Below are 26,195 nucleotides of genomic sequence, written 5' to 3'. Positions count from 1 at the left end.
CTCCATGTAAATTAGGCTAGCACACTGCTGTTAACAGGAGAAAAAAGCTGTTCTAATACTAGGAAATTTATGCCCTCAAGTGCAATACATCTTAAAAGAACAATTGCCTTCTTAATCAACATCTCACATTATTTTAGTGAACAATAAAGAACATTGTAATGAACAATATTGAAAAATTGACAGTACAAAACCAAACAGAAAATCTGTCCAATGCTAATAATATTTAATGGAAACCTTTTTGCAGGGTAGTGATGGAGAATTATCAGCACATCTTAGCTTTGGCTTTTGCTGTAAAGGAAATCAATGAAAACCCCAAGATGTTACCCAATATTACACTTGGATTCAATATTTATGACAAGTATTTAACTTCCAAGTGGACCTATCTTGCTGCAATACAATTTATCTCCTCCAACAACAACCTTGGGCCTAACTACAAGTGTGGCATCCAGGATACCCTATTGGCAGTTACCGAGGATCTGAGCTCTGAACGTTCTCATTGGAAACTCAATATTTTGGGCATCTACAAGATTCCACAGGTGGGACATGTATATAGAGAGAATAAGGTAGAAACTGCATGAGAGTTTTCATGCTAGCACATATTCCTTGTAGTTGCTCTTGAGAGTAGGGAGAAGGAGAAGGAGAAGGAGAAGGAGAAAAGGAAGAAGGCTCAGACAAAAATCAGTGAATGGCATTACTAGCTGGAGCATCCGAGTCATCTATGCGGGCACTGAAGTCAATCTTTTTTAGAGGAGAAAGAGAAATTCTGCCCATATATATGATGAGGCTCCAACTACCTATAGTCCTGAGTTTTATATTAATTAGCCTTAACGAGTCCCCCATTAGGGGACATGGGCAGCATACAAATTTAATAAATAAACAAACAAACAAACAAACTGGTTAATACTGCTGCTAGTGATTTGTAGCATTTTTTAATGCTGCCCAACCTTTGTTTCAGCTTTCTTTGTTTTCTGTTTAGGATACTCCTACTTTATGGACTTTACCACAGCCAGTTATAGAACAACCATGATTGATTTATTTATTGATTTGTTTAAGAAATTTATTTCAGCAATGTATTTGGCCTCTCACCTCACTCATGGTGACTCCGGGTGGCTTACAGGAAGCACTGGTGATCATCAGAGTTTACATCTCTTAATTAACATGGGTGATGGGATACATTTGACTAGGCCTAAGCGGCTCTGCTTTTTAAAAATGCCCAATATGTTAATTGCTGCTAAATATATGCAGTGATTTTTAATATAATATATACATTTGTTTTACTTTGCTTTATTTATCCCATTATTATCCATTCAATTGTGCCTGATTCTCAGAGACTGCCTGGACAATTCCCTGCAGTTTTCTTGGCAAGGTTCTTCACAAGTGGTTTCACACTGCCTCCTTCTTAGGACTTGGAGAAAGTGCCTGGCCCAAGGTCACCCAGCTGGCTTTCTGCCCAGATGGGACTAGAACTTACAGGTTCTATGTTTCTAGCCTGATGCCTTAACCACTTAAGCAAATTGGCTCTCATTTAATATTTAGGATACTCCTATTTTACATACAGTATTTGTACACTGCATTTTCCTCAGGATTCTCTTTTCTGAGTGCTACACTACTGAAAAGTAGGAAAGAATTTCTCTGTTTTCAGTTAAAACACTATTCAGTAAAGTGTAGACATTGGAAGTCAAGAAAAGACATTTTTAGTGGAATAATAAATATCTTTTCAATTCATAGGGCATCAGTAAAGGGGCCATTTACTGTTAAACTCCAATGTTTGTAATCAATGAAGGAGAAAAAAAACACAATCAGAAAATTGTCTTTCAAACTTCTACAACTGAACAAAGTCCACTTTCTCTTTCTTGTTAAAGTACTGGGCACTCATGAGCTTTTGAACAATATATTTCTTATCTCAATGTATTTTCAGTTCACATATGGCTCTGGAATGGCAGTAAGAGAAAAGAACCATCTGCTTTATTACTATCAGATGATTCCAAATGTACTTTATCAGTACAGAGGGATTATGAAATTCCTCCAGCATTTCAACTGGAATTGGATTGGATTCTTTGTTGGCAATGGAATGCATTTAGACAGTGTCATGCATGTCATCATTCCTGAATTTTCAAAACATGGTATCTGTACTGCAAAGGTAGAAACATTCATTTTTTGTTATGACGTAGATTATGAAAAATGTGCAACAAAATATTACTATCAAATCATGAACAGCAAAGCTAACGTTCTGATTTTCAGTGGAGACATGCGTTCCATGATATTTCTGAGATGGTTGCTATCTTCTAAAGTTCAACACGTCATAGAAAAACCCAAAGGTCATGTTTGGCTTCTGACCACTGGGATGGAGCTGAAAACTTTGTCCAAAGGAAAATACTGGCCTATAGAAGAATTCCATGGTGCGTTTTCCTTTACAGTTAATTCCAATGAAGTCCAGGGATTCCAGCAATTTCTCCAGAATAGAAGCCCTTTGAATTCAGAAGGGGATGGTTTCATCAGAGATTTCTGGGCTCTGGCATTTGACTGTCCCTTCCAGGGCTCCAGGTTCCATCATAAAAATGGGGATGGTTGCACAGGACTGGAAAAGCTGGAGAACCTTCCTGAGCATGTCTTTCCAATGAGGATCACAGGGGAAAGCTATAGCATCTACAATGCTGTCCATGCAGTGGCTCATGCTTTACACATCATCTATTCCTCAGTCTCCAGACACAAGGCAATGGATGGAAGAGAGACAAGGAAGCTTCTCAATCAGCAGCTCTGGCAGGTAATAAACCCCATAGTTTAAACAGAAAAGATGATAATGATTTATGACACTTTTGATGTTGGAATCTATGGTCTCTGCCTGTCCTGGCCAGTATAATTCAGGGGCACAGATAGTTGGTTTTACAGATAGTGGAAATTTTATTCATGTTGGTTGGAAGTTTACCTACTGCCTTGTGTGCATTCCCAGGAAATAACTAAAATTTTGTTGTTGTTCAGTCGTTAAATCGTGTCTGACTCTCCATGATCCCATGAACCGTATCGCGCTAGGCCTTCCTGTCCTTCACTGCCTCCCTGAGTTTCCTCAGTTTCATGCACATTGCTTCAGTGACGTTATCTAGCCATCTCATCCTCTGCTGCCCTCTTCTCTTTTTGCCTTCAATCATTCCCAGCATCAGGGTCTTTTCCAAAGAGTCCTCTCTTTGCATTAGGTGACAAAATTATCTGAGCCTGAGCTTCATTATCAATCCTTCCAATGAGCAATCAGGGTTGATTTCCTTTAAGATTGACTGGTTTGACCTCCTAGCAGTCCAGGGGATTCTTAAGAGTCTTCTCCAGCACCACAGTTCAAAGGCCTCAATTCTTCAGTGCTCAGCCTTCTTTATGGTCCAGCTCTCACAGCCATACATTGCTACTGGAAAAACCATAGCTCTGACTATGCAGATCTTTGTCGGCAAGGTGACGTCTCTGCTTTTTAATACGCTATCTAGGTTTGCCATAGCTTTCCTCCCAAGGAGCAAGCATCTTTTAATTTCATGGCTGCAGTCTCCATCTGCGGTGATCTTGGAGCCCAAATAAATGAAGTCTGTTACTGCTTCCATTTCTACCCCTTCTATTTGTCAGGAATTGATGGGTCCAGATGCCATGATCTTAGTTTTTTTGATGTTGAGTTTCAAGCCAGCTTTCACAGTCTCCTCTTTCACCCTCATCAAGAGGCTCTTTAGTTCTTCTTCACTTTCTGCCATTAGGGTGGTATCATCTGCATATCTGAGGTTGTTGATGTTTCTCCCTGCAATCTTAATTCCGGCTTGTGATTTTTCCAACCTGGCATTTCTCATGATAACTAAAATTACAATTAAACAAAACAAAAGAAAATCCTTTGAAATGAAAGAGTGATGTGCTAATATTATCAAATATTTATAAGGAAACATGTCAACTGATAGTTGGGAAAGCCCAAATGAGTAATAAGCTATTTAAAGCCAATAAAGGAAACAATCTTAAGTGAGACATAAAGACAACTGGAGATTAAAGTTGTGTTAGAGATAATGATTTTCAGATAGGGTATTTCCATTTCTTCTTTGTTTTATTTTTTTAAAAAAAGAAGTCTGTTTTGATGCTTAGTCAGGGGTGTCTCCTTTGAAACGTCCCTTAATGCAAAGTTGGAACCAACAGAACCTCAATCACTTTTGTCCCATCCTTTTCAATTCAGCTTTCTTCTCTCCTGAAATCGTTATTGTTTAACAACAGTGCCGGAGACAAAATTTCCTTTGACCAGGATGGCTATGTGCTTGCAGGACTTGACATCATAAACTGGGTCACGTTCCCAAACCAAACTTTTATTGGAGTAAAAGTTGGAAGGATGGATCCATGGGTACCTCCACATAAAGAACTCATCATTAATGAGGAGGCAATAATATGGCATAAGGGATTTAACCAGGTAGGTAAAATCTTGTTAGGATCTCTTAGAAAGACTCCAGACACTTGATTTCTTCATTTATACGTATTTCATTAATTCCACTGGCTGTAGATTGAAAAACCTCCCTGGATAGTCTACATCATTCCTCCAAATTTTCCTGAATCAATTCTTCCAAATAATATGATATGTTCCTGCATATCATTTTCTAGATTTCCTTCTAAGTACGGCCAATTAAATGGAAGGATTTAGACTATTTTATTAAATGCTCTTAGAATTGAAGACATCAATAATTCTTCATTGATCATTCACAATTAACCCCCAAATGTGGCAGTAGCAGTCTTATCGATGCTATGATTTTCAGGATGCTGTTCCAAAAGCATCACAATTGCAGCCTTAATTATTCAGAAACAATTATAACAATTTACTTATATTATAAACTCCTTTTTTTCCTTCTTTTCCTTGGTTAAATTTTCAATAATAACAATAATCCTTCTTATAAACAAGCAGAACCTCATTGCCCCAGGTATTAATGCCTCTGAGACCCTAACTTTGAGAATGATCCTTTTCATCTTATATTGCCAATAGGCACAGCCTATTTCTATGTGTAATGCCAACTGTCAGCCTGGTCATCGGAAGGAAACAAAGGAGGGAGAGCCGTTCTGCTGCTTTAATTGCATTCGTTGTCCAAATGGATGGATATCTAACAAAAAAGGTGAGTTGATACCTAAGATATATAGAGACAGAAGCAAAAGACCTACCTGCCTTTATAATGTCGTACTTTTGTGCAGAAAAAAGTGTAATGGGCAGGAAAAAAAATGTTTCTGTTTTGATACTCTTGGACAACTACTGAACTATGATTACTAGAAATTCTGTATAGATTTATTGGACAATCCAATAATCCTTGTCTCGGTACTGTGAAGGAGCAAGGTTGCATTGCCCACCTAGATTCCAGGCTCCAGCTTAAGTAGCATGTTGAAGTTTCAGCCAGAAGGCTTTCACCCACCTTCAGCTAGTGTTCCAGTTACAACGTCTACTTGAATCTTAATGCATACATTGGTAACTCAGGCCTTTATTGCCTATCCAATTGGACTAATCTATGACACTGTAGGTGGGACTGCCTTTGAAGATGACCCAGAAGCTGTACCTCTTATAAAATGCAGGGTCTAGAATGCTAACAGTCCCATCCCATAAATACAGAATAGCAACAATACTAATGCAACTGTGCTGGCTACCGGTAAAATTCTGGACCCAATTCAAAATAATGGTTATCATGTTTAATGCCCTTTGTGGCACACATCCATTATATATCAGGCAATCCCTTGACATAATAGAATTGGTTTGAAATTCAAGAGTGGATCCTGTTGTGAGTTCCCTTCCTCAAGAGGTCCAAAGGGCTAGTTGTGGGTCTTCTTAATGGACACCTTCCAGCTCTCAACAACCGTCCCTGCAGACTGTGTGCCTCCTATCCTGCTTGTGTTCAGAAAACAAGTGCAGTTGATAATGTTCCATGAAGCCTTTGCTTCTGGTTGACGATGGATTTCCATTGGGTGCTTTTCATTAATAACATTAGTTGCTTGTTTTGCTGGGTCCTGTGTAGCACTTAATATTTTGCAGCTGCCTGGAGTTGCAGATTAGGATAGACTGTAAATACTACAAATAAATAATTTTCACCATCTTTATTGCAGTCATTAATCAGCACAAGGGAATTAGTGTTTCCAAAACTAAATTGACAATATTAGGAAAGGTCCATTCAAAGAAAGAATGTTGGCTAAAAGACAATATTATATCAGAAAATGCTAGAAGGCTTGCTCAGGCTACACATGTGTGCCAACAGAGAAAAGAGAAAAATTAGCAATTCAGGTAATGTAAAATTTAAAATTGTAAAATAAAATGCAAAAGCAAAGATATATGGGTAGGTAAAACAATAAAATTATCCAAAAGGGATTTGAGGATTATAAACTTCCCTTACAGACCCTGTCAAACCTGGGAAGAATATAATACAACAGCTGATATGGCATGTGCACACCAAAGCATAAAAAAAGAAGTTAAAAAGTATCCAATGGCTATCCATACTCAGGCAGCTCCCATTGCTCTTAATTATCCTTTCCCTGATTTTGCATGCTGCCACGCAAAACCTGGCAACCTTATGTGTTATTTAAAGGTTGATGTCAGAAAGTAGAAATTGCTTCTACTGTTAATGGGTGATTTTGGAATTAATTAATCTTCCTGTGGGAAGGTCCTTTTGTTTTGAATACCCTTAAAAAAACCATGATAGTGTTAGACTTTGAAGGTTGGACACTAGGAAGAACCAGAAGGAACTGAAGATTATGATTAAAGGAGAAGAACACTTAAATTTGACTCATTGATACAGAATGAAGCAAAATATATTAATGTTGGACACAATGAAGGATATTTTTGAACGAGGGACTCAGAATTTAATTGTAATAGTGCCTTCCCTATAAATAGACCATTTTTAAAAGATTTTTTGAAAGAGGAACAATTTTTTTTGACAAGATTGATACTGATTTAAAAGTGAATTTAAACATGACAGGCTACAAGAATGATATAAAAAAACTACACTGCTACACTGGACATACAAAAGAAACTGTTTGATATCTTAATAATTAAAAGGGACATAGAAATAACAAACGAAGAGGGTGACCTGGATAATTTTCCTCTACTGTATTTACAAATGAGGTTTGTTAAAGCTTTCAAGAATTTTGTGAGAAGGGACAAAGACAAAAATGAAAAGAAATCAAGTGCTAGGACATTATTTGAAAGGTCTAAAGATTAAGATTGTTAAAAGTAAAAGGAAGGAATATAAAATAGATTTATTTGATCAAGGTTAAAATAGATACATTGTTATCTCTGGTGACCCTTAACATACTTTTGCTGATTACAACTGAAACAACAGTGCTTTAAGGATTTGTTTGTAGATAAGAGATGGGATATGGGAAGAAGAGATTATTTGTTTTATTTTAAGAGAAAGTGATAAGTTAGTAAAATTGTTTATACTTGTTGTGATCAAGGGGCAAGTCATTTCTTTAGGTATTTCTTTTCTTTTTCCTTACTATATTCCTTTTTTTTTCTTTCTTTTCTTCTTTCTATTTTTCTTTTCTTTTTTGCACTTTCTGTCTTTTTCTTTTCTTTTTCTTCTTTCAGTTTTTTGGGGTTTGAATTAGTTTCCACCTTTTTAACTGTAATTTTAAATAAAATTACTATATAAAAAAGGAGTGGAGTAATTAGAACATTTTGAGGTTCTGTATAAAACTGGCAATAGAGAAGAACACGTTTGATAGTTTTGACCTGCCCTGAGTTTCAGGGACATATTCATAATGGATATGGTATTTTTGTATATCTTCCAGCCAGAAGTGCTGAGGGGAGAGCATTACATCAAGCTAAGGTGAAGGAACTTCTCTGATTGAGGAAGTTTAGTTTCTCATAGGTTATAACTATTAAGTCCACCTTAAAATCCATTTCAGTTATCTTCCAAGGAGCTTGGTTCTCTTCAATAGCAACTTTTGATTCCAATATAGGTTAAATAGTCCCAGCATTTCTTGAGCCAGTTTATAGAACACTTCCTTGAAAGTTGCCATGTGGGGCTTTCTAGTGATTAAACTTTGAAGATTTTTTATCTGGGCAAAATATAAAAATGATTTTTTCCCCATCACACGAAAGTCTATTGGAAGTTAATTAACTTCCAAAGTCTTCCTTTAAATCAATCTCATCCAAATCCTCAACATTCAAATACTTTCCAAGAAACACTATAGACCCCCCCCCCTTTTGTTATATATTGCAATAAATAAAGATATAACAATGGTGGAAACAAAGAATGTTCTTTTTCTTTAAATGGATTGAGGAGGAACTCACCCAGCAAATGCCAATGTGCTGTTCTGAAGGTTTTTCAATCTTGAAGAAGCACTGAGAAAAATATTCAAGTCCAAGATGATTAAATAGGTGAGGTGTAAGATGAACTTCTGGAATACATGAGAATAATCTCAAGATCTCTCTTTGATCCAGGGAGAATTATCGACAGTTTGGATCCACATCCAGCTGCCTTTTGGCCACAATGTCTCTCATGGAGCACAGGCATCAGTTTGCTACCTCACTGGAAGTGGGACTGGGCCTTCCCTGATTCAAGCTGGGAAATTCCATCCATAGCCTCCTTGGATTCTAATGGTTGCCAGATAGGAAGCTCTTCCATGCCAATATGTGGGGATCTGTGAGACACTGAGCTGTCTTTGTAGAGTTCCCTCTAGTGGTTTTCCCACACTTCTGGCAATATAAGGCTATCCAACTGACACACTGCAGGCTGCCTTCATTAACATGCCAGAAAAGAGATGAGTTATTTGTTTTAACTGAATGAATAAGACAAGTCCATGTTTTCATGTCCTCCATTTTCTTTTGCCCAATTAATTGCTTATAGCATCACTTCTGATTATTTATTTATTTGTTTATTTATTTCTCAAATTCGTCACCACACCACTCATCTCACTGTGGAATGATTTTGAGTGGTTTACAGTAAAAATAGAATTAACATTAATTAAAAGAGATAAATAGTAATTAATTAATTAAAATATGCTAAAAACACACTTCCTTTATACTACTTCCAAGAGGCAGATGTTAATTAGGTATTAATAAACTCAGGGAGCATCATCAAGATGCCAGCCATCCCCAAGGTCAATTGTATCTTTCCTCATCCGAGGCAAGTTGGCAGAGCCAAGTCTTCAATTCCCCCTGAAAAATTGGGAGGGTAGGGGCCTGCCTCACCTCTGAGGGGAGAGTATACCATAAGATGGGGGCAATGGCAGAGAAAGCTGTCCTCCTAGGACCCGCCGGTCAACATTCTCTCACTGACAGGATCTACAACATGCCCTCTCTGCCGGACCAGGTGGGACGGATTGATATGAAGGGGGTGAGATGGTCCCTCAGGTAACCTGGACCCATGCCATGTAGGACTTTAAAGGATAACCAACACCTTGAATTGGACCCAGAAACAAACTGGAATCCAATGTAGCTCCCGCAGCAAAGGTGTTACATTTGCCCTCCTTGGGGCACACAAGATTGCCCATGCGGCATTTCGAACCAGCTGTAGATTCCGGATACTCTTAAAGGGTAGCCGCATGTAGAGTGCATTGCAATAGTCTAAACGCGAGATGACCGTGGCATGAGTGACAGACTGGAGGGACTCCTGATCCAGGAAGGGGCATAACTGGTGCACAACACAAACATTTTTGTCCCACAATTTTGCTATTATTTGTCTTATATGAATTATAGCTAGCTATTCATCTTTTCCTGCACTGTGCGTCAAGCCATAAAAATCAATAAACTATTGCGTTCTCCTGCAAAGTTTTGGGAGATTTTGGTGAACTCCACAATATTAGTCTTTAATTTAGGGTCAGATTCACCACAGAGAACTTCTCATATAAAAAGTTATAGTCCTCCTTTGTTCCAAGGTACCATTTGCACAGTAACAGGCCAAGTATGATCTCCTTTTCCCTTCATATCTGAAAAAAAAAGTCATTACAGGTTCCACTACTACTGAACTACTACTACTATTATTACTACTACTATGAGAATGGAATGAAAATCACAACTATTATGTTTCTTAATTTTCTGAAAATTTGCAGATACAGCTGACTGTTTCAAATGCTCACAAGATCAGTATGCAAACAAGGAACGGAACTGGTGCATTCCCAAGATCATAAGCTACTTGTCTTACGAAGAACCATTAGGTATCAGCATATCCACTTGTGCGTTCTTGTTGTCTGCTATCACAGTTCTGATAATAAAGACATTCTGGAAGCATCACAACACTCACATTGTGAAAGCAAACAATCGAGACCTTTCCTACATTCTTCTTCTCTCACTTCTGCTCTGTTTCCTTTGTTCATTGCTCTTCCTTGGCAAACCAGGAACAATCACATGTCTCCTCCGCCAAACTACTTTTGGGGTCATCTTCACCATGGCGGTTTCCTGCGTGTTGGCAAAAACCATCATTGTAGTTCTTGCTTTCATGGCCACACAGCCAGGATCCAAAATGAAGAAGTGGACAGGGAGAAGACTGGCCAGCTCCATAGTTTTTTCTTGTACTTTTCTTCAAGTAGGCATCTGCCTTCTGTGGCTCACAACCTCTCCCCCCTTCCCAGATACTGATATGATTTCCATGAGTGAAGAAATTGTCCTCCAATGTAATGAGTCATCCCCCATCATGTTTTACTGTGTTTTGAGCTACATGGGCTTCCTGGTCATTGCCAGCTTCAGCGTAGCTTTCTTTGCTCGGAAGTTGCCAGACACCTTTAATGAAGCCAAATTCATCACTTTTAGCATGTTGGTTGTTTGCACTGTGTGACTGACTTTTGTTCCAACTTATACAAGTACGAAAGGAAAATATACGATCGCTGTGGAGATCTTCTCTATTTTATCCTCCAGTGCGGGATTGCTGGGTTGCATCTTTGCTCCCAAATGCTACATTATTCTGTTGAGGCCTGAACTGAATAAAAGAGAGCAGTTAATCAGCAGGAAAACCTGAAGATGCCACCTTCATAGCATTTGCTGTGTGAATCTAAGCAGGAGTGGGTTGGAATGATATGAAAGATATTTAAACCATTTAGCAGTGGATGTTCATTTTCTATTTCTTTTAAAACTTTTTTTTTTTAACTCTAACTTTTAGTCTGTTCTGGTTTCCCTGCTTAGAACTGTCGTCTTTATGTACTGTGCCTAATTTGATTTTTGACATTATCACACTAAAAGCTGCTTGTGGTAGGTAATTATGACAGGCGACAATCAGCCTAGAGATTCATTCATATTCTTGGAAGTGATATAACCAAATTGGACTTAATAGAGTTGGGGTCTGACCAGGGTCATAGACTACTGAATTTGCACCCCTCAACAGGACATGACAATGAGCTCTGTGGTTAAGTCTACAAATTGACTAGAACAGGAAGATGTTGATCGGGTGTGAAATCAGGTGTGAAGTTAGTTGGCACTCTGAGATTGAAGAAAAGGAAGAGAAAGGTAGATGTGAAACCAGACAAGACTTAAAATAAAAATGTTTGAAAACCACTAAGTCTCCCAGATACAGAACACCACCAGTTGTCATGGACACTGTTATACAGTATATGGTTTGAAAATGTGCTATGTTACAATGGGATGTTAGTTATTAAATACACATGCTCATCTATGTAACCAATCATGTATGATGCTGTCTTTGAAAAGGTATAAAAGATTCATGTTTCCTATTTTTGGGGCTCTCTTCTTTGGGAAGGGGTCCTCACTTTCTAAGCTGTCTTAATAAATGAGTAACTGAGTTACTCGAGTCCAGTCTTTCATTGGGCTGGGCTGGGCTGAAACCATGATTTTTGTGGCCAACAGAAGGGTAGAATGTATAATTTGGATTGTACTCTCACATTCCAGTCACTTACATGATGCTAATCTCACCATTCTAGTGGAAAAAAAATTATAAATCCTGAACTTAGTTTTCAAAGCACAAACATTCTTATGTAATTTTAGTATTTAAATAAAGTAAAGATAAAATATAATATAGGAATTCATGTTATAAGTTCTTTGAGGAGAACTTTGATTAGGAAAGGCTTGATATTAATAATGGTACCCAGTAGTGGATGTGAATCATACTAATCTGTCAGATTGAACTGTTGCAGTTTCAACTATCAAGTCTATTGGGGAAAAAATGTATTTCTGTCTGTCTGGCCATCTGTATAGAGAGATATAGGTCTCCACCTTGATCCCAAACCCTCTAAATCAGTTTCACACATTGAATATGTTTGTAAATCTATGTCAGATTGGAAACAGACCTCTTTAAAAGTCAAATAATTTATACAGTGATTGGAACAACACCATCACATTTCCAATGTTACTGGAATTATTCTCCGGCTTACCTTTCCAGTAATTGGTAGGTATTTCTGTCTTCACATTGATAACACTAATACTTTTCTGACAGCAGACGTGAAGCAAACAAATTAGATCTTGAGGTGCTTGATAATTGAACATTCCAGTGTTCAGTTTAGTCATGTGCTGCTGTTGTTGGACACTTTAAGGAGTCCTTGTTTAAGAATATCATGGACCGTATTCTGCCTAACATAAATGATCATGCTATCTCTTGTCCTTCCCCACTTCTTTCATCCCAGGAAAGACTGCAAGAAAGCTAGAAAGCAAGAAAGCAAGAAAGGAAGCAAGCAAGCAAGAAAACCTATTCTAAAAGCCTCATATTTTACTATTGTCTCAAATATTGATGTGAGAATTTCATTGTGAATCCTTTTAATTTGCTAGATTCTCCTAGAAATCTATTCGAAAAAACTGAGAGGAGAACAAGGATGCCTGGTAAATTGAGCAACTCTTCTCTTCTTCTTCTCTATCTCCTTAAATTTATCTAGTACTGTTTTGTCTCTCGATCTCGATCTCTGTCTCAGCAAGATATCCTGATGGATTTGGATTCAAATTAGGGAATCTGTGGTCATGAAACAAATTCAATGCCATGACCAAGGATATGGAATTCTCAACATTGTATTCCTCAGAGTTATCCTTCTGAAGATTTCTTTCATGGAGTCTCGTTCATATTGTTATACAAATCATTTTCCTTAGGATATTCACCTTTCAGTGATACTGTAAGTTTCAATTTTCCATATGGATCACATTTAGTTGCACCAGTGAAAAACATGATGAAGAAAGGAGCCTCTAGCGGAGAAAAAAGCTTTCTCTTTGCATAAGATCTACACCTGAGGTTGGGACATCCTGAATGTCAATGCTGGGAAAAGGATAGTTTGCTGTTCCAGGCAGGGTGGTCACCTGATTGTGTTGTAGTGACAGTGAGGGGAACAGTAGTGGTCCATGTGATGATGTCCATAGGCAGTCAAAGTGGAATCAGGCTAGAGGGGTGTTTGAGCACCAGGAGAGCTATCAGAAGCTCTTCTACCAGAAGTTGGGCTCCCGGTATTGGCCTTCATTTTGCCTTTATCTCACACATGTACTTTGCCCTTCCTGTAATCCCATTTTTAAAAAATCTATATTATTATGGTATCTATATTATCTATCTATAATTTGCCCTCCACGAAAGAAACCTAAGCAATTCCTGGCCATGGGAGCAATTTATGGCAGAATGTGTTTTGTCATCTACCTGATCATTTGTCAGGGTTAGTCCACTTGATATTGGTGCAATAAATAAGAAGATATGGCATTTTTCTTTCAAACATGAACAGGAATAAAACTTAACCATGACTTGAAATAACTACAGTTTTCAAAGTAACAGGGCTATAAATGAAACCTGATAGATTCTATGCTAATTTGCTCAGCAATACTATGAATCTAATGCAGCTTCAGGGTTAAAGAATGTTATGATTTCCTTTTTTTGCAAAATCAAACTGGAAATGATGTCATGCTACCACATTTCATTCTCAATGATTGGTGAAGTAGCTGATTCAGAAGGACCATTTTCCCTAACTATTTTTCAAAACAGTCCCAATTCCTTTGCTTTCCAAGGACAAAGGCTTCCCCCCACCCACCCACCCACCCACATTCAAAGGTAAGCATATTTCAGGGGATCAGTATAAGTTTTGATAGAAGGAAGGAAGGAAGGAAGGAAGGAAGGAAGGAAGGAAGGAAGGAAGGAAGGAAGGAAGGAAGGAAGGAAGGAAGGGAGGGAGCGAGGGTATTTCTAGCCATGTCATCAAGTCACTTGCTGGAGTCTCTAAGCATCCTCAAAAAAGAAAGCGGGGGGGGGGGGGGAACCATCCACTATGCATGAATGTATTAAATCCCCTGTTCTTCTTTCCCAAATATTGGTCTTCTTCTATCCACTAATTAAATACCAATGACAGATAAGGAAGATAAGGGAAATGGGATTTTATGGACATAACAGCTGGGGAAGAACTTCTCTATACTGTTTAAACAATCTGACGATAAACTGTGCTGTTATTACTGATAGCTACTATTTAGCCATACCAAAGGAACACAAGATTTTCACTCCAAAGGGACCAGAATAATTCTACATGCTAAATCCTCCCTGAGGTTGTAGTGACCAACAATAAAACTACAAAGTGTTGTAATCAGAGTTTCTCATGATAATTCAGGACACGGGGAAAAATAGGAATCAACCTGCTCAGGGCAGATGTGAATTCAGGATGTTGATATTAATACTTCTGCTGCTACTGCTTCCTCACACAGTGAGCCAAACTCAAGTTGCTAAATGTAAGGTATGGCAATCCTCGCCAACAGTTCACAGATATTCACAGTCTGCGGATTTCATTTATGGAGATATTGCTTTATTGAACATCTTCTTTCAAAACCAAATTTTCTTCAATCAACTTCCTCCTGAACCTGTCTTATCTGAGATGTTGGTATTCCTTCCTTTTTTTCCTCTTCCCTGCTTATGTCTCATACCTGGTAGGGCCAAACATGTAGGAAACTTCTCTAATGCTCCTTACACCTCGTTTCCATTCCCTCCAACAAGGCAAAGGGGAACTGCCTGGGATAGTCATGTTCTGGTGAAACAGGCTCTCCATTCAAGCTACGATTTGTTTGTTTTGTAGGCAACTTCAACAAATCAAAAGGAGAATTCAAAAAGCTTCTTTTTCCAATAAAAGACAGCTATATAGAAATTTTCGAACAGTATTATGTGCATATCTGGTTTGGCTTCCTACTGTTGTTGTTGTCATTATGATTACTGTAGCAGTAAATTCTCTTTTCAAATTAACATTTTAATTTAGGGATTAGGGAAAGTCCTTTTAACATACTACTGAGACATGTTTTAATCTGTTTTAAAATGTGAACATTTGGACAAAGATAGCTTGAATTTTCTCATGATTATAGTGCAGGGAAGTGGTTCTGTCATTCAGATCTGGAATATAGGAAGTCTGGTGGATAGCTGAATGTCAATATTTTATTTCTTCTTAAGATGCTATTAATATCAGTTCCAGAAAGAGGAAATGCCACCATGTATCTGCATGATTATGCTGACATTTTCAAATATGTCCTGACAATATTGTGTGAGATGGCCTGCTTAAAAAATTTTCATTTCAAATCTCCACCCATTCATAGATATTTTCTGACATAGTTTTTCCTCCATCATACCTATTTCTTATAGTTCTTAGACATAATGGACTAAGTCATCAGTCTAAAATGACTAGAAAGTAACCTATTCCAGTCACACATAACCTCCCAACATATCTGTTTACTATAAACAAGATTCCTAAAGCAGTCCATCATATTCCCACTTATATTTCCAAGACAACACACATTTCCATTTTTTCCAACGATCATTAAAAATTAAAAATTTAAGGAAGTCTTGGCTACTGATACTGCTCTTAATGGAAGAAAAAATCTAGCATCATATTATGCTAATTTCATTCTCAAGTGTAATACATAATAAAAGAAAGACTGCCTCCTTAATCAAAAACTCACAATATTTTAATAAAAAATAAAATGATAAAATGAACAATATTAACAAGCTGACAGTACAATAGTGAACAGAAAATATGTCAAATGCTGACAATACATAGTGGAAACCCTTTTGCAGGCTCGTGACGGAGAATTATCAGCACATCCTAGCTTTGGCCTTTGCTGTAAAGGAAATCAACGAAAACCCCAGGATGTTACCCAATATTACACTAGGATTCAATATTTATGACAGCTATTTAACTTCCAAGTGGACCTATCATGCGGCAATACAATTTCTCTCCTCCAACAACAACCTGGTGCCCAACTACAAGTGTGGTATCCAGGATATCCTGTTGGCAGTTACCGAGGATCTGAGCTCTGAACGTTCCCATTGGAAACCCAATATTTTGGGCATCTACAAGATTCCACAGGTAGGATGTGTATATGTAGAGAATAAGGTAGAAACTGCATGACAGTTTTCAAACTAACACCTATTGTAGTTGCTACTGACAGTAGTGTGAAAGAGAAGGAGGAAAAGGAAGAGGAGGAGAAGGAGAAGGAGAAGGAGAAGGAGAAGGAGAAGGAGAAGGAGAAGGAGAAGGAGAAGGAGAAGGAGAAGGAGAAGGAGAAGAACTGAGATAAAAATCAGTGACTGACACTACCAGCTGGAGCATCCAGGTCTTCTACCCGGGCTTTGAATTCAATCTGTATTAGAGGAGAATATCATGCTCTGCCCATATCTATGATAGTCCTCAGCTTTTAAAAATTGTTCAGTAAAGTAGTTCTTGGATACAAAATGTTTTTGCACTCTTTTATTTTCAGATATAGGACAACTATGTTGGGTTACACTGGTGATCATCCAAGCTTCCAACTTCTGCAATGAAATACATTTGACAGATTTCAGAATAGATTTATAATTAGGCATAAACATTTCCCGTTTTTAAAATGCCACGTATATTAATTGCTGCTACAAATTTGAAGCAATTTTGAATACTTTGTTTTACTTTGCTTTGCTTTATATTTAGAATAGTCCTGTCTTATGGACCTGAGCATTGTACTATCATTCTCTGATTGCTGCATTATTGTGAAATAGGAATGAATTTGAATCTTTCCACTTAAAACAGAAATTGGAAACCAACAAAAGGTTTTTTTTAATTGAATTATAAAAATCTCTTAAGTACAGAGGGATTCAGTAAAAAGGCCATTTACTATTAAACTCCAATGACTGCAATAAATGAAAAAGAATTCAATCAGAAATTCTCTTATAATTTTGTGCCCCTGATCAAGGCCCACTTTCTCTGGCTTATTAAAGTACTGGACACTCATGGTATTTTGAACAACATTGTATTTCTTATCTCAACGTATTTTCAGTTCATGTATGGCTCTGGAATGGTGGTAAGAGAAAAAAAACATCTGCTCTACTACTATCAGATGACTCCAAATGTACTTCATCAGTACAGAGGGATTATGAGATTACTCCAACATTTCAAATGGAATTGGATTGGATTCTTTGTTGCCAAAGGAATGCATTTAGAGAGTGTCATCAATGTGATCGTTCCAGAATTTTCAAAACATGGTATCTGTATTGCAAAGGTAGATACACTGGTGGCATGTTATGGCATAGAGTATAAAAAATGTGCAACAAATTATTACTATAAAATCATGAACAGCAAAGCCAACGTTCTGGTCTTCAGTGGAGACATGCGTTCCATGATATCTTTGAGATGGTTGCTCTCATCTGAAGTTCAACACATGATAGAAAAACCAAAAGGCCATGTTTGGTTTCTGACTGCTGGGATGGAGCTAAAAATCATTACTGGAAGAAATGACTGGCATATAGGAGAATTCCATGGTGCTTTATCCTTTACAGTTCATTCCAATGAAGTCCAGGGATTCCAGCAATTTCTCAAGGACAGAAACCCTTTGAATTCAGAAGGAGATGGTTTCATCAGAGATTTCTGGGCTCAGGCATTTGGCTGTCCCTTCCAGGGCTCCAGGTTCCATCGTAAGAATGGGGATGGCTGCACAGGAATGGAAAAGCTGGAGAACCTTCCTGAGCATGTCTTTCCAATGAGGATCACAGGCCAGAGCTATAGCATCTACAATGCTGTCCATGCGGTGGCTCATGCCTTACATGCCATCTATTCCTCAAACTCCAGACAAAAAGCAATGGGTGGAAGAGAGAGAAGGAAGCTCCTCCGTCAGCAGCTCTGGCAAGTAATACATTTAAATAGAGACAATGATTTGTGGCACTCTTGTTGCTGATCTTAGCCACGTTCCACCATATAATAAGTCAGGGAACCCGCTGTCTTGGAGGGAATGTCCCTGTAAGATACCAAAAGAGCTGCAGCTCTCTCCTTATGATGGGGGCACAACAGAAATGTGGGTCATCTGTTGGTGCATTGCCTTTTTAATAGGCATCAACAAGATATGTATATTTCCCCATGTATAACTCAATACCCAGGCAGGCCCAAGGCTGACTGCCTTAGTCTCCTGTTAGTTGACCAGCAGGCAGGGAATTCAGACAATGTAGCATGGTTCTGTGTTAGATCTATGATTAAATGTAAACTACTCCAAGTGAGTTGATGCTGAGCCTTATCTAGGCTTCCATATCTCAACATATTGTCTCTTCCTTTTCCCCCCATTTTTCTTCTTCCCCCTCCCTTTCCCTCCCTTTATTTTCCTCTTTTGCTTTCAAATACATACATACCATTTGATGTTTTGTTTTATTGCTCTTTCTTTGTTGTTCTAATTGGTTGGACCGTAATTGTCTGAATCCCGAACAAACCCAGCAGGGCTTCTGCAAGTATTAGACTTCATATAAGTTAATACAGCTTTACATTCTTTTAGTGTTTTATAAATGCTAGTGTTATTTATGTCCTTTAATATTTACCCAACCCAGTCATTTATAGCATTTTGATTATTCACTATAAAATTAATTTTAATTTGTTCAGGATGCTTTTGAGTTTTAATTCCTGTACTCTGTACTGTCACATTAAGAATTTTATCTTTACCTTACTTTATTTTGTCAACATAACTTTTTATCTTTATTTTCATTTTAGTGTAATTGCTTTGTTATTAGGTTATATGCTGGTCTAGGACCCAAGTAAAATTGATTCAACTGCTGCCCTGTATGCATTTCCACAAAAGTGTTAAAATATGAATTAACAAACAAAGAAGAAAATCAATCTTGTGACATAAAATTGTGATGGGCTTTTCTTAAATAATATTTAAAAGGAAACAATCTGAGAATAACAAGGGTAAACCTAAACCACATTCTTTTTAAAATGTATATTCTAAAGTAGGCAAGGAAAATGGTTTGAATCAGAAGATATGTGAATGGATGTCTCTTGTGCAAAAGGTTTTCTACATCTGGATCTACTTATAGTGTAGAATCATCCTACCATCCAACATCCTGAGAAAAGTCCTTTATATATATTGAGAAGTGAAAGAACCCTCACATTAGTAGAAAATGTTCTTGGATGTTGGAAGGAGATATAGCAAAGAAAGAAGTAGAAAATCTACAGCCATGGACTTAATTTTGAATAGCAATATCATTCCCTTATTGTATTTGATGAGCCACTTTGGTGTAGTTTTTAAACCATGAGCCTAGAAATTGGGAGACTGTGAGTTCTAGTCCTGCCTTAGGCTTGAAGCCAGCTGGGTGACCTTGGACCAGTCACTCTTTTTCAGCCCTAGGAAGAAGGCAATGGCAAGCCACCACTGAAAATCATGCCAAGAAAACTGTAGGGACTAGTTCAGGCAGGTGCTAGTACTCAATACTGACTCGAAGGCCAAAATCATAGATCTATAGAGGGAAAACAACTGTCAGTGGAGACATAAAGGTAACTGGGGATTAAAAGTTGTACTATAGATAATGACTTTAATAATAGAGCATTTCACTATTTCTTTTTTTTTTTAATTCATATTTCGGTTTCAAAGCCAAATTGAACCAATCTCAAGGTAAAGTAACTTAAAAAATGGTTCAGAGAATTAAAGGTATAAGAACCTTCAAGAAATAAATAAAAAAAAGAAATAAAGAATCTTGTTGTGATGCTGAAATGACTTCTTTGATGTCAGGTGAGCCACCTTTGAAATCTCCCTCAATTAAGAATTAGAGCCAACAGAACCTCAATCACGTTTGTCCCCTCCTTTTCATTTCAGCTTTCGTATCTCCTGAAATCATTATCCTTTAACAACAGTGCCGGAGATAGAGTTTCCTTTGACCAGGATGGCTATCTGGTTGCAGGATTTGACATCATAAATTGGGTCACATTCCCAAACCAATCTTTCATTGGAGTGAAAGTTGGAAAGGTGGATCCATGGGCACCTCCACACAAAGAATTCTTCATTAAGGAAGAGGAGATAGTGTGGCACAGGGGATATAACCAGGTAGGTAAAATCTTATTACTATCTGTTGGAAACACTTGAGCTATGTGATTCCTTGAATATATTCATCTCATTAATTCCACTGAGTATAGTTTGAAATACATTCCTGTCTTCATATTGTTACAATATCAATTCTTCCAAAGAACATTCATTCATTCATTCATTCATTCATTCAGTATGTACCAAGTGACTTGGTGTGGCAAAAAAAAAAAAAAAAAAATTAAAAGAATAAAAAACAATTACAATAATAGAAAATTAAAATACACAACAGCTGAGAATAAATCACACATCATAATCACTAAGTTAACAAAGAAATAGGTCCCTGAACATACTCAGGGCCCCAGGACTATGCAGAGAGCCAGGTCTTTAAGGACTTACAAAAAGGCAGCAAGGTCAGGGGCCTCCATATCTCTGCAGGGAGAATGTTCCATATGATAGGGACTACGGCAGAAAAGGCACGAGTTCTAGGCCCTACCAATGAGCATTCCTTACCCAACGGGACCCAAAGCATGCTTATCCTGCCTGACAAGATTGGAGGGGTAGAATCAACTGGGGAGAAACAGTCCCTCCAGTAACCTGGTCCAAAGCCATGAAGGGCTTTAAAGGTGACAAGCAGCACCTTGAATTACACCTGGAAGCACACTGGCAACTACTGCAGCTCACGGAATAGACATGTTACATATGCCGAATAACTGGAGCCATTTACTACATGTGCTGATGCCTTCTAGCCCAGTTGAAGTGTCCAAATGCTCTCCAAGGGCAGCCCCATATAGACCACATTGCAGTGGTACATATAGGAGGTGACAAGGGCATGAGTAACATGGAGCAGGGCCGCTTTGTCCAGGAACAGGTGCAATTGGTGAAAAACCCAAAGGTGTGCAAAAGCCCTCCTAGCCACACCTCCCACCTGATCTTTGAGCAGGAGCTATGAGTCCAGGAGGACCCCAGGCTGTGTACTGGGTCTGTTTGAGTTAGTCCCACCTCATCAAAGACCAGCTATGGAAAGTCCATGGGACCAGAGGCTCCATACACCCAAAGCCACTGAGTCTTGCTTGGGTTGAGCTAAAGCCTGTGGTGCCCCATCCAGGCTCCCACAGACTCCAGACACTGGCACAGGACATCCATGAGATCACTCAGGCAGCCTGGGATGGAGATATAAAGCTAAGCATTATAAGCAAACTGGTGACACCTCACCGCAAACCATTGGATGACCTCACCCAGTGGCCTCATTTACATTTTAAATGGAAGGGGAAAAAGAACTGAGCCCTGGGCCCCACACAAAGTAGGAGTCATGGACTGGACATCTCACCTCCTATTAACCCTGCCTGGAACCAGCCCCAGAGGAAGCAGAAGAACCAACATAGCACTGTGTCTCCCACCCCAAACTCCCAGAGCCAGTCCAGAAGCATACCATGATTGATGGTATCAAAAGCTGCTGAGAGGTCAAGAAGAGCTATGATGGATGCACTACCCCCATCCTGCTTCCTCCACAGGTCATCCAAGATGCAGCATGACCAATTTCTCCACAGACTTCCTTAAAAAGAGAAGGTTGGAACCTGGATGAAAACTGTCATGGCTGGTTGGATTGAGGGATGCCCCCTTAAGAGTTGGAAGAACAATTGTGTTCCCTGAGAACAGCCTGCCCCCTGTCTCCCATAATACCTCCCCTTATCTGTCACTACAAATATATTATAGCTTGCCCTCATCCCTTCAGAGACTTCGCCCCTCCCTGCACAGATTGGTCTATGCCCAGGCCCCTCTACCTTCCTCACAGAACCATATCACTCACACAACCAACGATCAGCCAACCAAGAGCCCCCTACAATCAGAGGCACTTCTGCAGAGTGCTCAGTGGGTCCAGCTGATCAGGGAAACCCCTAATACCCATATGCCTTCATGAAATGCCATCAGCCAATGTCCTGTCACTGGACTGCTTAGCGACCCAGATATTCACAATCCCAGTGATCCATAGTCCCCTCTCACCCAGCCCTCACCTGTGGAAAGGTAAGCAGAATCACAGTCCACAATTCCTACTTGATGACCATTCCAATGTCCAGTCAGAATCCTCACGGACAAAGCCATCTTCAGTCTCAATGATCTCCACATGAGAACAGTCTACACTAAAAGGGCTGTTACAAGGTCGTCTCCAGCTCCTAACCAGGGAGGAGGCAAGATGGCTACCCAACTGTGTTGGGGGGATAAAAGTTGCAGCCAACTGCCCCACTCCAGCCCTGCCTCTGCCATAACAAATTCCCCACCTCCACACTTCCATGATGAAACAAAAACACTGCTCCCAACTGGTCTCCTTCAGCACTTTCATCTCGGTCCAGAGCACATGTCCCCACCACAAGCCAATAGAGTGCCTCCTCCATCATCACCTGCACCAGCCTCCTACCTACTGCCAAACAGTTGAAAACTCATGGAGCATTCCCAGCGTGAAGCAGCTGATCTGTGCACCCAGCACTCCAACAATCCAGCCACCGCTGCTGGCTCCAGTCTGAGAAAACTGGTCCTCCAAAGCATGACCCATATAAAGAAGGGAGTGAGCCCTGGGAGCAACATGTTGTTCTGTCCCAAGCTGCATGGAGGGCTGGCAAGGGAAGCACACTGCGTGGGCCAGACAGAAGTCCAATCCTGCCTGGTCTGGTACGGAGAAGATCCCAGAAGACTCCTCCATCATCCAGTCCAAAACATAACAACTCCAACTATCCACAGCATGTAAAAAACTCCGAAAAGCAGAAGCTGCAATTCCATGCAAGCATCCCAACTTGGCGCCATGACATAGAGATGATGGTGATGATGATGATGATGATGATGGATGATGGATGATGGATGATGGATGATGGATGATGGATGATGGATGATGGATGATGGATCATGGATGATGGATCATGGATCATGGATCATGGATCATGGATCATGGATCATGGATCATGGATCATGGATCATGGATGATGTGTTCCTGTTTATAGTTCTCTAGATTTACTTCTGAGTGCAGCCAATTGAATAAAAAAAATTGGACCATTTTATCACCTGCTCTTATTCCCCCCCCTCCCTTGGTCAGTGGTGGCCAAAAACATAAACACTTTGTGACATAGGATTGTCTCCCTATCACAAGATTGCAGTTTTTTCCTGAATTGCAGCAGTTTCACTTAAATCAACCCGATGGCCTTGGAGATATTGTGTCAAAAGCTATAGCAACTTTAATTCAATTTTAATATATAACAGCAGCAAAAATAGCAGCAACAATTTAATATTGAAATAACTCCTTTTCTTCTTCTTCTTAGTAAAAATTCAGTAATAGATATTCTAATTGGAAATGAGAAAACCTCATTGCATGCCATGTTCTGCCCTAAGCATTAATCATTCCAAGGCCATACCTTTGAGGATGATCCTTTTCATCTCTTATTGCCAACAGACGCAACCTATTTCTGTGTGTAATGCCAATTGTCAGCCTGGTTTTTGGAAGGAAGCAAAGGAGGGAGAACCGTTTTGTTGTTACAATTGTGTTTCGTGTCCGAATGGATGGATATCTAACCAAAAAGGTGAGGTGGTACCGAAGATATAAAATGACTAAACAAAACAAAACAAAACAAAATGGGCTGCTAATGATTTTTATAGCTATTTCCTATCTTTATTATAGCATGAATAACCACAGCTTACTTATCTATGCAGAGTCCGATATGTGAGTGCAGAAAAAATGCAACAGGCAGCAAAAATTTTTTGTATAATAGACTTGGATCACCTTTTAATTAAGATTACAAGAAAATGATCTGGTAATCCAGTTGTACTGGTGCCAAGGTTGCACTCCCCACCTAGATTCTAGGCTCCATGTCAAGAAAATGTGGAAGTTGTAGCAGGAAGGCCTTCACTCAACTTTAGCTAGTGTCCCATTTCCCCACCTATTTGAACCATAATGCCCAGCAATGGTAAATTGTCATTTTATTGCCCATCCAATTTGACTAACCCATGACACTTCATGTGTTAGTCAAATTGGATGGGCAATAAAATGACAATTTACCATTGCTGGGCATTTACCATTGCTGCCTTTGAAGATAACCAAGAAGCTGTACCCGTTATAAAACTCAAGGGATCTCTCCCCTTGAACTCTGAGGGGAAAAAAACCCATTACCGGTTCTACTAAAACTACTACTCCTGTACTAATATTAATAGAATGGAATAAAAAGCCCACATCATTACATTTTTCTTATTTATCTTGGAAACTTTTGCAGATATGGCTGACTGTTTCAAATGCCCACAAGATCAGTATGCAAACAAGGAACGGAATGGATGTATTCCCAAGATCATAAGCTACTTGTCTTATGAAGAACCATTAGGTATCAGCATAGCAAGTTGTGCACTCTTGTTGTCTGCTGTCACAGTTCTGATCTTAAAGACATTCTGGAAGCATCACAACACTCACATTGTGAAAGCAAACAATCGAGACCTTTCCTACGTTCTTCTCCTCTCACTTCTGCTCTCTTTCCTTTGTTCATTGCTCTTCCTTGGCAGACCAGGAACAATCACATGTCTCCTCCGCCAAACTACCTTTGGGGTCATCTTCGCCATGGCGGTTTCCTGCGTGTTGGCAAAAACCATCACTGTAGTTCTTGCTTTCATGGCGACACAGCCAGGATCCAAGATGAGGAAGTGGACAGGGAGAAGACTGGCCAGCTCCATTGTTTTCTCTTGTACTTTTCTTCAAGTAGGCATCTGCCTTCTGTGGCTCACAACCTCTCCCCCCTTCCCAGATACTGACATGCTCTCCATGAGTGAAGAAGTTGTCCTCCAATGTAATGAGTCATCCCCCATCATGTTTTACTGTGTTTTGAGCTACATGGGCTTCCTGGCCATTGCCAGCTTCAGCGTAGCTTTCTTTGCTCGGAAGTTGCCAGACACCTTTAATGAAGCCAAATTCATCACTTTTAGCATGCTGGTGTTTTGTAGTGTGTGGCTGACTTTTGTTCCAACTTACATGAGCACCAAAGGAAAATACATGAACGCTGTGGAGATCTTCTCTATCTTATCGTCCAGTGCAGGATTGCTGGGTTGCATCTTTGTTCCCAAATGCTACATTATTCTGTTGAGGCCTGAACTGAATAAAAGAGAGCAGTTAATCAGCAGGAAAACCTGAAGATGCCACCTTTGCAATGTTAGATTCACCTGTGAATCTACCAGGAATTGGTTGGGGTGATATAAAAATATTTATGTCATTTAGCTGTGAGTATTTATTATCTATTTTCTTTTTTTTTAAGATTTTTTTTTTAAGTCAGCATTTACTCTAAACTTTTTGCCTTGCTTAGAACTATAGTCATTCTGTATGTACTGTACGTAATTTTCTTTCTGACATGATCACCAAAAAATCTGTTTGTGATAGGTTATTCTGACAGGGGACAAACGGCACTAGACATTCATTCCTATTCCTGGATTGATACATATTAAGCCTTGGATCCTATTCTAACATTCCACTCACTGCACATGCTTACATCATGGTTAATCTCACCTACTTGATAAAAACAAAATTGCAAATCCTGAATTTGGTTTTAGAACCACAGGCATTGCTATGTAATTTTAATGTTTGAAAGAAGGAAATTAAGATTTAGTAAATAAAAGTAAAATGACATTTAATGAACAATAGACATTTTAAAATTAATGTTGTAGGTTCTTTGACAAGGAAAGGCCTGATATTAGAGATGTGAATCACACAATTCAAATTGTCAGATTAAACTGTTGCAAATTGTACCCTCAATTCTGTTTGATAAAATATCTGTCTCTCTATCTCTCTCTATCTAAGCAGCCACAAAGTTCAGCACCTTGCTCCCAAAACCCCAAATTCACTTTCAGACACTGAATCAATTTCAAAGTTATGTTAAATTTGAAAGGAAGCTCTTTAAAACTCAGATCATTTCTAAGGGATTGCAACAGTCCCATAATACACCCAGTGTTACCTGAATTGTTTCTCCTCCATACGTTTCCAGCAAGATATCTATGTCTTCACATTGAGAAGACTAATAATCTC

General features: G+C 38.9%; 3 protein-coding genes and 1 pseudogene across 3 annotated transcripts; all 4 read left to right on the top strand.

Annotated features, from left to right (window-relative positions):
• The first annotated feature begins 251 nt into the window (after positions 1–251).
• On the top strand, positions 252–2,785 carry LOC148215658 (vomeronasal type-2 receptor 26-like). Its single transcript, XM_088143146.1, has 2 exons — positions 252–536; positions 1,919–2,785. The coding sequence occupies exons 1-2, from the start codon at positions 252–254 to the stop codon at positions 2,783–2,785; spliced, it is 1,152 nt and encodes a 383-aa protein (XP_087999272.1).
• Positions 2,786–4,339: 1,554 nt separating this feature from the next.
• On the top strand, positions 4,340–10,928 carry LOC148215657 (vomeronasal type-2 receptor 26-like; annotated as a pseudogene).
• Positions 10,929–15,529: 4,601 nt separating this feature from the next.
• Positions 15,530–22,076, top strand: LOC148215656 (extracellular calcium-sensing receptor-like). Its single transcript, XM_088143145.1, has 5 exons — positions 15,530–15,540; positions 15,927–16,218; positions 17,159–18,004; positions 19,952–20,179; positions 21,891–22,076. Exons 1-5 carry the CDS (start codon positions 15,530–15,532, stop codon positions 22,074–22,076), a joined length of 1,563 nt encoding a protein of 520 aa, XP_087999271.1.
• A 1,536-nt stretch (positions 22,077–23,612) lies between these two features.
• Positions 23,613–25,310, top strand: LOC148215655 (vomeronasal type-2 receptor 26-like). The gene is made up of 2 exons (XM_088143072.1): positions 23,613–23,721; positions 24,409–25,310. The coding sequence occupies exon 2, from the start codon at positions 24,411–24,413 to the stop codon at positions 25,308–25,310; it is 900 nt and encodes a 299-aa protein (XP_087999198.1). The 5' UTR covers positions 23,613–23,721; positions 24,409–24,410.
• The last annotated feature ends 885 nt before the right edge of the window (positions 25,311–26,195 follow it).

The sequence above is a fragment of the Python bivittatus genome, unplaced genomic scaffold, assembly GCF_059951505.1.
Source record: "Python bivittatus isolate LINGU-HERP-01145 unplaced genomic scaffold, Pbiv_v1 ctg000470_np1212, whole genome shotgun sequence".
Classification (NCBI taxonomy): domain Eukaryota; kingdom Metazoa; phylum Chordata; class Lepidosauria; order Squamata; family Pythonidae; genus Python; species Python bivittatus.
Note: the sequence above shows the minus strand (reverse complement) of the source record. Positions and strands in the feature narration are given on the sequence as shown.